Raw genomic sequence first — 14,017 nt, forward strand, 5'->3', positions numbered from 1 at the left:
GGTGAAGCATTGCACAAAGTGAATTTAGAAATTAAAAAAAAACGATATATTTAATAAAAGTTGCCAAGGGTCGATAAAACTCGGTGTCTTTCTAATGTATGTTCCTCTGCCATCAGGCTAATGTAACAGGTAGCACGCTCAACGGCAAGAAGGAAAAAATCCAGGCTGAAGAAGATGATAAGGAAAAATGGGATTTCTTGAGCTTTGCTGAATCTTGGACCCCTAATGAAGATCTCGATGACATGAAAGACCAACTGCTATTCACTCATGTAAGAAGCCGAAATTCCATATTATCATCTGTTAATCCAAAAGTTTTTTTTTCTACCTATGACATAAATATGGGCTAATTACTAGCCTCCTCTTTGGCTGTTTGCTCTAGAATTAGACTGAAAGCTTTTGAGAATAGTGCTGAGTTACTTTTAATGTGTGAAATTCCATCTGTTATAGAAATATTTCAGTTCAAAACTGAAGGTCTGCATAAAGATAGTTCTTGATGGTTATGTCCGGAGAAGAGATACATTCTCAGTAACTGCTGGTAACTACAAACCGCAACATATAGGATGCCAATGTAAAGTATGTTAGTGCTATGAAGTTCGAGACCTACTACTATATGACGTGCATGATCTGGTCTAATATTTGAAAGTACAGAACAGCCTGCTTCTCTTTCTGAAGGTCAAGGAATAATCACTTTGGTCCAAAATTTCCAAGAGTTGATGATGTCTGCGACTTAAATGTTGGTCCTAAATCAGTACGCTGAGAGTTTTGTCACTGTTGTCTCTCATCTCTCACGTAAGACAATATATTGTGTAATGCTGGGAATACACTGTCAGACCAACAAACATTTTATGGGACAAGCTGAAACCATCAAATATCGTGGCCATACCCTGTATGATATTTCACAGTGTATGACCGTGATATCTGCGTTACTTCACAGAGGAGGAAACTTTTTTCCCATTACTCCCCTGTGAAAGAACTGGATAAATGTCGGGCAATTGGCCGTGGAGGTGCGTTCACTGCTAGATGCAGCCCACTAATCATCACATTTCTCTAACGTCCTAGTGGATGCTGGGACTCCGTCAGGACCATGGGGATTAGCGGGCTCCGCAGGAGACAGGGCACATCTAAAAAAGCTTTTAGGTCACATGGTGCGTACTGGCTCCTCCCCCTATGACCCTCCTCCAAGCCTCAGTTAGGTTTTTGTGCCCGTCCGAGAGGGTGCAATCTAGGTGGCTCTCCTAAAGAGCTGTTTAGAAAAGTTTTTTTTTTTAGGTTTCAATCTCAGTGATTCCTGCTGGCAACAGGATCACTGCATCGAGGGACTTAGGGGAGAGATTTCCAACTCACCTGCGTGCAGGATGGATTGGAGTCTTAGGCTACTGGACACTTAGCTCCAGAGGGAGTCGGAACACAGGTCAGCCTGGGGTTCGTCCCGGAGCCGCGCCGCCGATCCCCCTTACAGACGCTGAAGAGACGGCAGAACGGAGGTCCGGAAAGCAGGCGGCAGAAGACTCCTCAGTCTTCTTGAAGGTAGCGCACAGCACGGCAGCTGTGCGCCATTGTTGTCACACGGCTCACTGACGCAGTCACGGAGGGTGCAGGGCGCTGCTGGGGGCGCCCTGGGCAGCAATATAATTACCTTTAGTGGCAAAATAAATACATCACATATAGCCATTAAGGCTATATGTATGTATTTTAACCCAGGCCAGTTTCTTAAAAACCGGGGAAAAGCCCGCCGAAAAAGGGGCGGAGCTTATTCTCCTCAGCACTCAGCGCCATTTTCCTGCTCAGCTCCGCTGGTGAGGAAGGCTCCCAGGTCTCTCCCCTGCACTGCACTACAGAAACAGGGTAACAAAGAGAAGGGGGGCATAAATTGGCGATATTTATATATTAAGAGCGCATATATAGTAAACAACACCTTCTAGGGTTGTTTATATACATTTATAGCGCTTTTGGTGTGTGCTGGCAAACTCTCCCTCTGTCTCCCCAAAGGGCTAGGGGGTCCTGTCTTCGATTAGAGCATTCCCTGTGTGGCTGCTGTGTGTCGGTACGTGTGTGTCGACATGTATGAGGACGATGTTGGTGTGGAGGCAGAGCAATTGCCGATGATGGTAATGTCACCCCCTAGGGAGTCGACACCGGAATGGATGGCTTTAGTTATGGAATTACGTGATAATGTCAGCACATTACAAAAGTCAGTTGACGAAATAAGACGCCCGGCAAACCAGTTAGTACCGGTTCAGGCGTCTCAGACACCGTCAGGGGCTGTAAAACGTCCTTTACCTCAGTCAGTCGACACGGGTACCGACACAGATGAATCTAGTGTCGACGGTGAAGAAACAAACGTATTTTCCAATATGGCCACACGTTATATGATCACGGCAATGAAGGAGGCTTTGCAGATCTCTGATACTGCTGGTACCTCAAAAAGGGGTATTATGTGGGGGGTGAAAAAACTACCTGTATTTTTTCCAGAATCAGAGGAATTGAATGACGTGTGTGATGAAGCGTGGGTTAACCCCGATAGAAAACTGCTAATTTCCAAGAAGTTATTGGCATTATACCCTTTCCCACCAGAGGTTAGGGCGCGCTGGGAATCACCCCCTAGGGTGGATAAGGCGCTCACACGTTTATCAAAGCAAGTGGCGTTGCCGTCTCCTGATACGGCCGCCCTCAAGGATCCAGCAGATAGGAGGCTGGAAACTACACTGAAGAGTATATACACACATACTGGTGTTATACTGCGACCGGCAATAGCCTCAGCCTGGATGTGCAGTGCTGGGGTAGTGTGGTTGGATTCTCTGACTGAAAATATTGATACCCTGGATAGGGACAGTATTTTATTGACTCTAGAGCAATTAAAGGATGCTTTCCTTTATATGCGAGATGCTCAGAGGGATGTTTGTACTCTAGCATCAAGAGTAAGCGCGATGTCCATATCTGCCAGAAGAAGTTTATGGACGCGACAGTGGTCAGGTGATGCGGATTCCAAGAGGCATATGGAAGTATTGCCATATAAAGGAGAGGAATTGTTTGGGGTCGGTCTTTCGGACCTGGTGGCCACGGCAACTGCCGGCAAATCCACTTTTTTACCTCAGACCCCCTCCCAACAGAAAAAGACACCGTCTTTTCAGCCGCAGTCCTTTCGCTCCTATAAAAAGCGACCAAAAGGACAGTCTTATCTGCCGCGAGGCAGAGGAAAGGGTAAGAAAGGGCAGCAAGCAGCCCCTGCCCAGGAACAGAAGCCCGCCCCGGCTTCTACAAAGCCATCAGCATGACGCTGGGGCTTTACAAGCGGACTCAGGAACGGTGGGGGGTCGACTCAAGATTTTCAGCAATCAATGGGTTCACTCACAATTGGACCCGTGGGTCCTGCAGATAGTATCTCAGGGTTACATGCTGGAGTTCGAAAGGTCTCCCCCTCGCCGGTTCCTAAAGTCTGCTTTACCAACGTCTCCCTCAGAAAGGACGTCGGTTTTGGAAGCCATTCACAAGCTGTATTCTCAGCAGGTGATAGTCAAGGTACCCCTCCTACAACAGGGAAAGGGGTATTATTCCACACTATTTGTGGTACCGAAACCGGACGGTTCGGTAAGGCCTATTCTAAATCTGAAATCCTTGAACCTGTACATAAAGAAATTCAAGTTCAAGATGGAGTCACTCAGAGCAGTGATAGCGAATCTGGAAGAAGGAGACTTCATGGTGTCCTTGGACATAAAAGATGCTTATCTACATGTCCCGATTTACCCCTCACACCAAGGGTATCTCAGGTTCGTGATACAAGACTGTCATTATCAGTTTCAAACGCTGCCGTTTGGGTTGTCCACGGCCCCTCGGGTCTTTACCAAGGTAATGACCGAAATGATGGTTCTTCTACGAAGAAAAGGCGTATTAATTATCCCTTACTTGGACGATCTCCTGATAAGGGCAAAGTCCAGAGAACAGCTGGAAGTCGGTGTAGCGCTAACACAAGTAGTGCTTCAGCAACACGGGTGGATTCTAAATCTTCCAAAATCTCAATTGACCCCGACAACACATCTGCTGTTCCTGGGCATGATTCTGGACACGGTTCAGAAAAAGGTATTTCTCCCGGAAGAGAAAGCAAGGGAGTTATCCGAACTTGTCAAGAACCTCCTAAAACCAGGAACTGTGTCAGTACATCAATACACAAGAGTCCTGGGAAAGATGGTGGCTTCGTACGAAGCGATTCCATTCGGCAGATTCCATGCACGAACATTTCAGTGGGATCTGCTGGACAAATGGTCCGGATCGCATCTGCACATGCATCAGCGGATAACACTGTCACCGAGAACAAGGTTGTCTCTCCTGTGGTGGTTGCAGACTGCCCATCTGTTAGTGGGCCGCAGATTCGGCATACAGGACTGGGTCCTGGTGACTACGGATGCCAGCCTACGAGGTTGGGGAGCAGTCACAAAGGGAAGAAACTTCCAGGGCGTGTGGTCAAACCTGGAGACGTCTCTTCACATAAATATACTGGAGCTAAGAGCGATCTACAATGCTCTAAGCCTGGCAAAATCGCTGCTTCAGGGTCAGCCGGTGTTGATCCAGTCCGACAACATCACGGCAGTCGCCCACGTAAACCGACAAGGCGGCACGAGAAGCAGGAGTGCAATGGCAGAAGCTGCAAGGATTCTGCGCTGGGCGGAGAATCATGTCGTAGCACTGTCAGCAGTGTTCATCCCGGGAGTGGACAACTGGGAAGCAGATTTCCTCAGCAGACACGACCTTCACTCGGGAGAGTGGGGACTTCATCCAGAAGTTTTCCACATGATTGTGAACCGTTGGGAAAAACCAAAGGTGGACATGATGGCGTCTCGCCTCAACAAAAAATTGGACAGGTATTGCGCCAGGTCAAGAGACCCTCAGGCAATAGCTGTGGACGCTCTGGTAACACCGTGGGTGTACCAGTCAGTGTATGTGTTCCCTCCTCTGCCTCTCATACCAAAGGTACTGAGAATTATACGGAAAAGAGGAGTAAGAACAATACTGGTAGCTCCGGACTGGCCAAGAAGAACTTGGTATCCGGAACTTCAAGAGATGCTCACGGAGGATCCGTGGCCTCTACCTCTCAGAAGGGATCTGCTTCAGCAGGGACCTTGTATGTTCCAAGACTTACCGTGGCTGCGTTTGACGGCATGGCGGTTGAACGCCGGATTCTAAAAGAGAAGGGCATTCCTGAGGAAGTTATTCCTACTTTAATTAAAGCCAGGAAAGAAGTGACCGCACAACATTATCACCGCATTTGGAGAAAATATGTTGCGTGGTGTGAGGCCAAGAAGGCTCCAACGGAAGAATTTCAATTGGGTCGATTCTTACATTTCCTGCAAGCAGGATTGTCTATGGGCCTCAAATTGGGGTCCATTAAAGTTCAAATTTCGGCCTTATCAATTTTCTTCCAGAAGGAATTGGCGTCAGTGCCTGAAGTACAAACTTTTGTCAAAGGTGTACTACATATACAACCCCCAATAGTGCCTCCAGTGGCACCGTGGGATTTGAACGTGGTTCTAAATTTTCTCAAATCTCATTGGTTTGAGCCTTTAAAATCGGTAGATTTAAAATACCTTACATGGAAGGTAACCATGCTGTTGGCCCTGGCTTCAGCCAGGAGAGTTTCGGAGTTGGCAGCTTTGTCATACAAAAGCCCATATCTGATATTCCATTCGGACAGGGCAGAATTGAGGACACGTCCTCAATTTCTCCCTAAGGTGGTTTCGGCATTTCACTTGAACCAGCCTATTGTGGTGCCTGCGGCTACTAGCGACTTGGAGGACTCCAAGTTACTGGACGTTGTCAGAGCATTAAAAATATATATTTCAAGGACAGCTGGAGTCAGAAAATCTGACTCGTTGTTTACATTGTATGCACCCAACAAGTTGGGTGCTCCTGCGTCTAAACAGACGATTGCACGTTGGATATGTAGTACAATCCAACTTGCACATTCTGTGGCAGGCCTGCCACAGCCTAAATCTGTAAAGGCCCATTCCACAAGGAAAGTGGGCTCATCCTGGGCGGCTGCCCGAGGAGTCTCGGCATTACAACTTTGCCGAGCAGCTACGTGGTCAGGGGAGAACACGTTTGTAAAATTTTACAAATTTGATACTCTGGCTAAAGAGGACCTGGAGTTCTCTCATTCGGTGCTGCAGAGTCATCCGCACTCTCCCGCCCGTTTGGGAGCTTTGGTATAATCCCCATGGTCCTGACGGAGTCCCAGCATCCACTAGGACGTTAGAGAAAATAAGAATTTACTTACCGATAATTCTATTTCTCATAGTCCGTAGTGGATGCTGGGCGCCCATCCCAAGTGCGGATTGTCTGCAATGCTTGTACATAGTCATTGTTACAAAAATCGGGTTATTACTGTTGTGAGCCATCTGTTCAGAGGCTACTTCGTTTGTGTTATCATACTGTTAACTGGGTTCAGATCACAAGTTGTACGGTGTGATTGGTGTGGCTGGTATGAGTCTTACCCGGGATTCAAGATCCTTCCTTATTGTGTACGCTCGTCCGGGCACAGTACCTAACTGAGGCTTGGAGGAGGGTCATAGGGGGAGGAGCCAGTACGCACCATGTGACCTAAAAGCTTTTTTAGATGTGCCCTGTCTCCTGCGGAGCCCGCTAATCCCCATGGTCCTGACGGAGTCCCAGCATCCACTACGGACTATGAGAAATAGAATTATCGGTAAGTAAATTCTTATTTTTTCGGACATGTACCTCTCCTAGGAGCCAGGTTATACAGCGCCATTATCCTACCAGCCACTTTGGTATATTTAGTTTATTTAGTGCCCATTGCAGTTATTTCTAATGTATTCTACATTGTCTGTGACTTGTACTAGTACTGCTGTCTGATATATTTCTTCTGTCTGTTTATACCTTTCCTTTTCTGCTTCTGTAAAACCCTAAGAGCAGGTGTTTAAGGGTTTTTCATACTTCACGGCTAACTGTTTGTGAAGGTTGTCACAGTACTGTCATTGTTGCACACTGCCTAGTGCCATATTGTGTGTTATACCATTCTTGCGGCTATGTCTAGCAAAGGCAAGGCTCACAAGGAGGCTGTTTCTGTGCTGTGCTGGTCTCATGCAAGTCCTGTTTAACAGGATTTGCCCCTCAGACTCCTAAGGTCCAAAGGTTTCTCTCGCTCAGTGGTCTGGACCATGCTCAGAGCGCGGAAGACTGCTTCAGCCCATATCTATTACGGAGTGTGGCATACATCCTGGCTTTTCTTCAAGCTGGATTGGAGCTCAGACTGCACCTGGCCTCTCTGAAAGTGCATGTTTCTGCTCTGTCCATCTGGTTCCAGCTCAGGACCGCTCCACTGTCGGATGTTCGCACCTTTCTGCAGGGTGTCCTCCGTATTCAACCTCCCTTTGTCCCTCCAGTGGCTCCATAGGATTTGTCAGTGGTTCTCCAAGCACTTCAGGAGCGTATGTTTGACCCCTGTAATCAGTGGACCTCAAATGGCTAATGGCAAAGACTATCTTTTTTTTGGCTATTGCATTGACATGAAGGGTGTCAGATTTTTGGGCGCTCTCCTATCGCTCCCCCTTTTTTGATGTTTTTCTTCTAACTCATCCTGGATTCCTTCCAAAGGTGGTTTCACATTTCCACCTTAAAGAAGAACTTGTTGTACCTGCCTTCCACTCTCTTAAGCTCTCGGTGGGTAGGCCTCCTTGGGTGTTGTCCGTGCCCTGAGGATCTACGTTGATCATACCACTTCCATTCGGAAAACGGATTCCCTCTTTGTCCTCTACTGATTCTCTGAAAGGGACTGAGCAGCTGATTAACAGACTCTGGCCAGATGGCATCATGACTATCTCACAGCTTACACGCTGGCTGACCTCCTTGTCCCAGATACAGTCCCTGCTCATTCTACTCTAAACAGGAAGACATGAGAATGAATACATATCCATGTCAGAGAGCGTAATTGTTTTAGTGTTTGCACTATGACTTATTCTCATTTCTTCTTGTTTATTTCCCCCCATTTTGCTCCTGTTTTGTACAATATTATCTGTCTATTCTCATGAGCCTCCATCAGTTGAAAATCAAATTATTTTGTATAAATGTTAGGTACTGCCTTTATCACCAGCATGGATACACTAGGAAGAAATTCAATTTAATTGCCGTGCTGTAGCAATTGAATTGCAATGTGAAGTTCACGAGAAAACTGCAAAATCGGGATTCGCGTGCAGGGAAAACCCACTGATTCCGCAGTTTACATGGTATGAATGGGTTTCTGCACCTGAAATTCCTATTTTAGGCGCAAGAAAGAGGCACGCCACAGGGGATTTTAGTCAGCAGTTAGCTGCGGGTTAAACCCAGCGGCTAATTGAATATCACCTTGTGTGTCTGCAAGCAAAGAAACCTCTGACTACCTACCTGGTTTCCATTCTTTGTATCATTTATTATCCAGGACTTTATTACTTTCTGCCACTGTTTTCACTGTGAGCTACTGCTTGCTTATTATTTATCTAGGTCTTTATTTGCAGCAGTTTTCTCTCCATTTTGTGTTTATTCTGGATGCCCTTGTGTGTATACTACAGTAGTTCCCATAATAAATATCCTCATGTGAATATATTGCCATTCTCTGTGGCCACTTGTGCAGCTGCACCCAGGGGGTTCCTGACACAGCATTCTGGAATTAGAGCTAGAAATAGATTGTGTCATGTCTCTCAGAGTGAATGGGATTGGTTAGTGGGGATTGTTTGCTCACATTGACCAACATCCAAGGGCGTATCTACCATAGGTGCAGGGAGTGCAGCTGCTATGGGGACCTGAGTGAGAGGGGCCCACCTTACTAACCAAAGTGACGTGTTATATACATTTTTCACCAATGGGTGGTACATAGGGGCCCTTACAAACGTTTGCCTTAGGGCCTGCAAAATATCTAGAGGTGCCCCTTGACCTTCTCATTGTAATGTGGTGTAAAATGAACTGGAAGGGATTATAATGTTACTTAATATGAACAGTGACAATGTAATTTGGTACAATATAAAGTGGATTCACTTATAGTTTAGCATATTATGAACTGGGGGCACTGTAATGTGGCATAATATGAACTGGGGACACAATGTCATAATTTGAATTGGGGGTACCGTGTAGCATAATGTGTACAATGTGACATAACATGACCTAGGGCCCTACTATGGTTCATAAAATAAACTAGGGCATTACTATGGGGTATAACATTAACGTAGCCACTACTATGATTTAGAAAATTAACTAGGGCACTATTATGGGGCACACAATTAACAATTGCTGCAAAGAGGTGTCTCTAGAAGCATTGGGACAGGGGTTCCTTCAAAATGTTGCTATGGGGCCCACAAAGTTCTGGCTACGCCCCTGCCAGCATCACCATCACATTGCCTCCATCAGTGGTGGAGAATATTGAATCTGAGGTTGCCATGTGGAGTGGGTAGCATCTGCAGCATCAACTGGAAGGAAACATGAGATTTATCAAACCTTTGAAATAGGACAAGTAGATGTTTTGCCCATGGCAAGTAATCAGATTCTAGCTATCATTTATCTAGCACATTCTTTAAAAAAAGAGCTAAAAAAGGCATGGTTGCTGTGGGCAACACCTCCACTTGTCCTGTCTAGCAGGTATAATAATAGAGACAATTCAGATAAGTAGAGATGATTATACTTTATTCTGATAGACGGAGACCTTGTCATTAGAGTGAAAGTATATAGGAGACTAGTTCTGAACGTTGTGGACAGTCTGCCTGACTCAGAGGTGTACACAGTGCCCATAGTAACAGAAATGAGTGATTATCAGCACATGCATCATGGTCGCCCTGCGCACGCGCCAATGTACCCCAGTGACGTCGCTCACAGTGACTATATATGCGCAAAGTGAGTGTCCGTTGGGGGAGGCAACAGGGACTGGCGGTAAAAATGCAGGTGTGCCACGATCATTATGGTGTTTGTCTCAGCCTGCAATTGCAATCCCATATGCAGAAACATGTCGCCAGCGTCTCAGTTCCCGAAACCATAGGGTCACTCATAGAGCTGATTATTGAAGGATCTGCGACCACCACTGCGTAATTGCTGTAACCTGTGAGGCAGCCGGGGTGGGGAGGGTGTCTCACTTCATTCTTGGTGGACCTGGCATGCCGATTTTATGCCAAACCTGGCATGCTAATCATGCAATTTTAAGCATTTTAATAGTGACAGCTTTACAACTTCCAGCATGAGGGTAACGCATCATGGGTCTGATTCAGGTCCCAACTGTCGTACAGATGTCTGGTACTTTGCATATACTCCAGCCCCATACTGCACATGTGCAGTTACGGGTCTTTGAGGATGGAAGCAGATCTGCTGTGCGGGGAGGGGAGGGGAGGCGACAGCCGCCATTTTTCTAAAATAGATCACCTCCATTTTTGGGGAGTGACGAATCCAGGATACTTATCTACTCTTAGTTGGATCTGCAGTGGCTGGCCCCATGGGTTACGCAGCCAGCTGATGGTGTCGCAGGTAATCCGATGCTTCATCATCAGACACAGCACAGATCACTAATGCAAGCGTTTACTTACATCAGATGCTTCCTGCTGCATTAACATATATTAGTGCCATCGCACTTATATGTTACCACCTCCAACCACATCTGAATCAGGTCCCATGTTTCAAGTTGTAAAGCCGATACTTTTAAAATGCTTGAAGCCACAGATTATTAGCATGTCGGTATGTCGGGTTCTATCTAACAATGTCCCCGTTCTCGTTGTCAACTACACCATGAAGGTGGTATAAGTCTGTTTTCATTGCTAAGCTGGTTGATATCACTGGAGGTGAGCAGTATCTAATGAGTTGCTGATTATTAATTAAAAAGAGTGTAAAACTAGAAGTACCCTCAAGCCCACTCTTAGCAAGAGTAAGCCATTGGTAGCCCACCTTAATGCAGGTTGCATACAGAGAGTAACGGTTTGTCCACTCTTGTCCTATTGTCCAGGAAGTGGCAATATCTGAACATGCATACATGAGGATTTTAAGTATTGCTAGCATTGACATTTGGATTTCTTGAGAAAGTGTAAGCATACACCTACAGGAGTGACAGATCCAGAAAGCTCAATCAAAGACCAGAACAAGCACTTTTACTATTGTATAGGCTGAATCCGTGTTAATGCTGTGTGAATGGGTCTAGTCAGATTGCTTAGCATTTAAGCACAGAACTCTCCATGTGCATAGCCATCTTAAGGGGGGGATCCAAGGCATACTGTACCCCGGGTCCCCCTTTGTCAGGGGGTCCCCCGGCCAGAGCACACTGACATCACTAGCTTTCCCTCTTAAGCAGCAGCAGAACCAGCAGCCAGAATGTGAGCAGGACAGTATTCAGTGAAGGCAGAGACACAGGAGTATCATGTTTCATGAGTTACCGATAGAGCTTTCTGACCAGAGGAGAGATAGGAGGGTGGAGAGAACTGTAAGTGACACAGGGATCCCAGCTTATCCTCCTCCCTGCCTGGGTGCCTGGGTCCTCTGTAAACTGTTATGCAACTAAACCATTTGGGTCTAGAGATAGAGACACGCAGAGTCCTCCTGAGTCCTATCCCAGTGTGTATGTAGTACAGAGGCTGCTGCTATTCTTGCATGTGACAAGATAAATTATTTTATTTTTCTATGTGTATTTTAAGGTTACATTGTCTTTTTTTCCACAAGAAAAGTTTATAAAATAGTTGTCTTTCAGTTAGGTGGAGCTGTAAACAGTACCCAGGCATGAGTAAACTGTTAGTTAAAACTAATATACACCATTGGATTAATTTAATATACACACACTATATACCTCCCACCATGACCCATTCCAGAAGGGACAAATTGCTCTCTACCTGGTCTTCCCTCTTAATTTATGATTGCAATCACCTGTGGTGAAGAACCTTTCTTATCAATTAAATAGTTCAACACAGGTGACACCAATCATATATTAAGTTGGAAGTCCAGGTAGAGAGCGTTTTGTCTCTCCTGGAATGGGACATGTTGGGAGGTATGCACAATTTTTTTTATTTATTTTTTTATTTAATATTTTTATTAAGTCGAGTGAATTGTTACAATACAGATAGGAGATGACAACTCCGAGTAAATATTGAATCACATACATGTTATCCCGTGGAGGGGTAACCCAATATAACAAGAACAAGGGAGTACGTCAATAATGCCAGATGTATGTATCGACTACAATTTTTCTGTGTTTAAACAATGATAAACATAAAGAGGAAAAGTAGTAAAAAGAGAGAAGAATCTGAGGAGGGGACAGATAGAGTGGGAGAAAGAGAGGGAAAGGGCAAGGGAATGGGAGAGTGGTGGGTCGTCAGAGGAGCTAGCAGGGTGGGGATGTGCCTGGAAGGGCATTACCTCCCTGGTGCAAACCATGTCAGCTGTCCAGCCAAGGACGGCAAAGCATCTCTTATATCTATTATGACCTTTCTCTATCGTCCTAGTGGATGCTGGGGTTCCTGAAAGGACCATGGGGAATAGCGGCTCCGCAGGAGACAGGGCACAAAAAGTAAAGCTTTAGGATCAGGTGGTGTGCACTGGCTCCTCCCCCTATGACCCTCCTCCAAGCAAGTTAGATTTTTGTGCCCGGCCGAGAAGGGTGCAATCTAGGTGGCTCTCCTAAAGAGCTGCTTAGAAAAGTTTAGCTTAGGTTTTTTATTTTACAGTGAGTCCTGCTGGCAACAGGATCACTGCAACGAGGGACTTAGGGGAGAAGAAGTGAACTCACCTGCGTGCAGGATGGATTGGCTTCTTGGCTACTGGACATCAGCTACAGAGGGACGATCACAGGTACAGCCTGGATGGTCACCGGAGCCTTGCCGCCGGCCCCCTTGCAGATGCTGAAGTTAGAAGAGGTCCAGAATCGGCGGCAGAAGACTCCTCAGTCTTCTAAAGGTAGCGCACAGCACTGCAGCTGTGCGCCATTTTCCTCTCAGCACACTTCACACGGCAGTCACTGAGGGTGCAGGGCGCTGGGAGGGGGGCGCCCTGGGAGGCAAATGAAAACCTATTTTGGCTAAAAATACCTCACATATAGCCTCCGGAGGCTATATGGAGATATTTAACCCCTGCCAGAATCCGTTAAAAGCGGGAGACGAGGCCGCCGAAAAAGGGGCGGGGCCTATCTCCTCAGCACACAGCGCCATTTTCCCTCACAGAAAGGCTGGAGGGAAGGCTCCCAGGCTCTCCCCTGCACTGCACTACAGAAACAGGGTTAAAACAGAGAGGGGGGGCACTAATTTGGCGTTAGAAATATATAAAAAAGATGCTATAAGGGAAAACACTTATATAAGGTTGTCCCTATATAATTATAGCGTTTTTGGTGTGTGCTGGCAAACTCTCCCTCTGTCTCTCCAAAGGGCTAGTGGGTCCTGTCCTCTATCAGAGCATTCCCTGTGTGTGTGCTGTGTGTCGGTACGTGTGTGTCGACATGTATGAGGACGATGTTGGTGAGGAGGCGGAGCAAATTGCCTGTAATGGTGATGTCACTCTCTAGGGAGTCGACACCGGAATGGATGGCTTATTTAGGGAATTACGTGATAATGTCAACACGCTGCAAGGTCGGTTGACGACATGAGACGGCCGACAAACAATTAGTACCGGTCCAGACGTCTCAAAAACACCGTCAGGGGTTTTAAAACGCCCGTTTACTTTAGTCGGTCGACACAGACAGGGACACTGAATCCAGTGTCGACGGTGAATAAACAAACGTATTCCTTATTAGGGCCACACGTTAAAGGCAATGAAGGAGGTGTTACATATTTCTGATACTACAAGTACCACAAAAGAGGGTATTATGTGGGATGTGAAAAAACTACAGTAGTTTTTCCTGAATCAGATAAATTAAATAAAGTGTGTGATGATGCGTGGGTTCCCCCCGATAGAAAATTATGGGCGGTATACCCTTTCCCGCCAGAAGTTAGGGAGCGTTGGGAAACACCCCTTAGGGTGGATAAGGCGCTCACACGCTTATCAAAACAAGTGGCGGTACCGTCTATAGATAGGGCCGTCCTCAAGG

The 14,017-nt window shown here is 46.3% G+C and overlaps 1 protein-coding gene across 10 annotated transcripts in view; it reads left to right on the forward strand.

Moving 5' to 3' along the window:
- The window catches only part of ZRANB3 (zinc finger RANBP2-type containing 3), an 894,936-nt gene that overhangs the window by 695,138 nt on the left and 185,781 nt on the right, over positions 1-14,017 (forward strand). For all 10 annotated transcript variants that reach the window (XM_063933768.1, XM_063933769.1, XM_063933776.1 and 7 more), the window contains one exon: positions 117-269. In XM_063933768.1, the coding sequence (XP_063789838.1) occupies positions 117-269 (153 nt within the window). The remainder of the gene's footprint in view (positions 1-116; positions 270-14,017) is intronic.

The sequence above is a fragment of the Pseudophryne corroboree genome, chromosome 7, assembly GCF_028390025.1.
Source record: "Pseudophryne corroboree isolate aPseCor3 chromosome 7, aPseCor3.hap2, whole genome shotgun sequence".
Lineage (NCBI taxonomy): Eukaryota > Metazoa > Chordata > Amphibia > Anura > Myobatrachidae > Pseudophryne > Pseudophryne corroboree.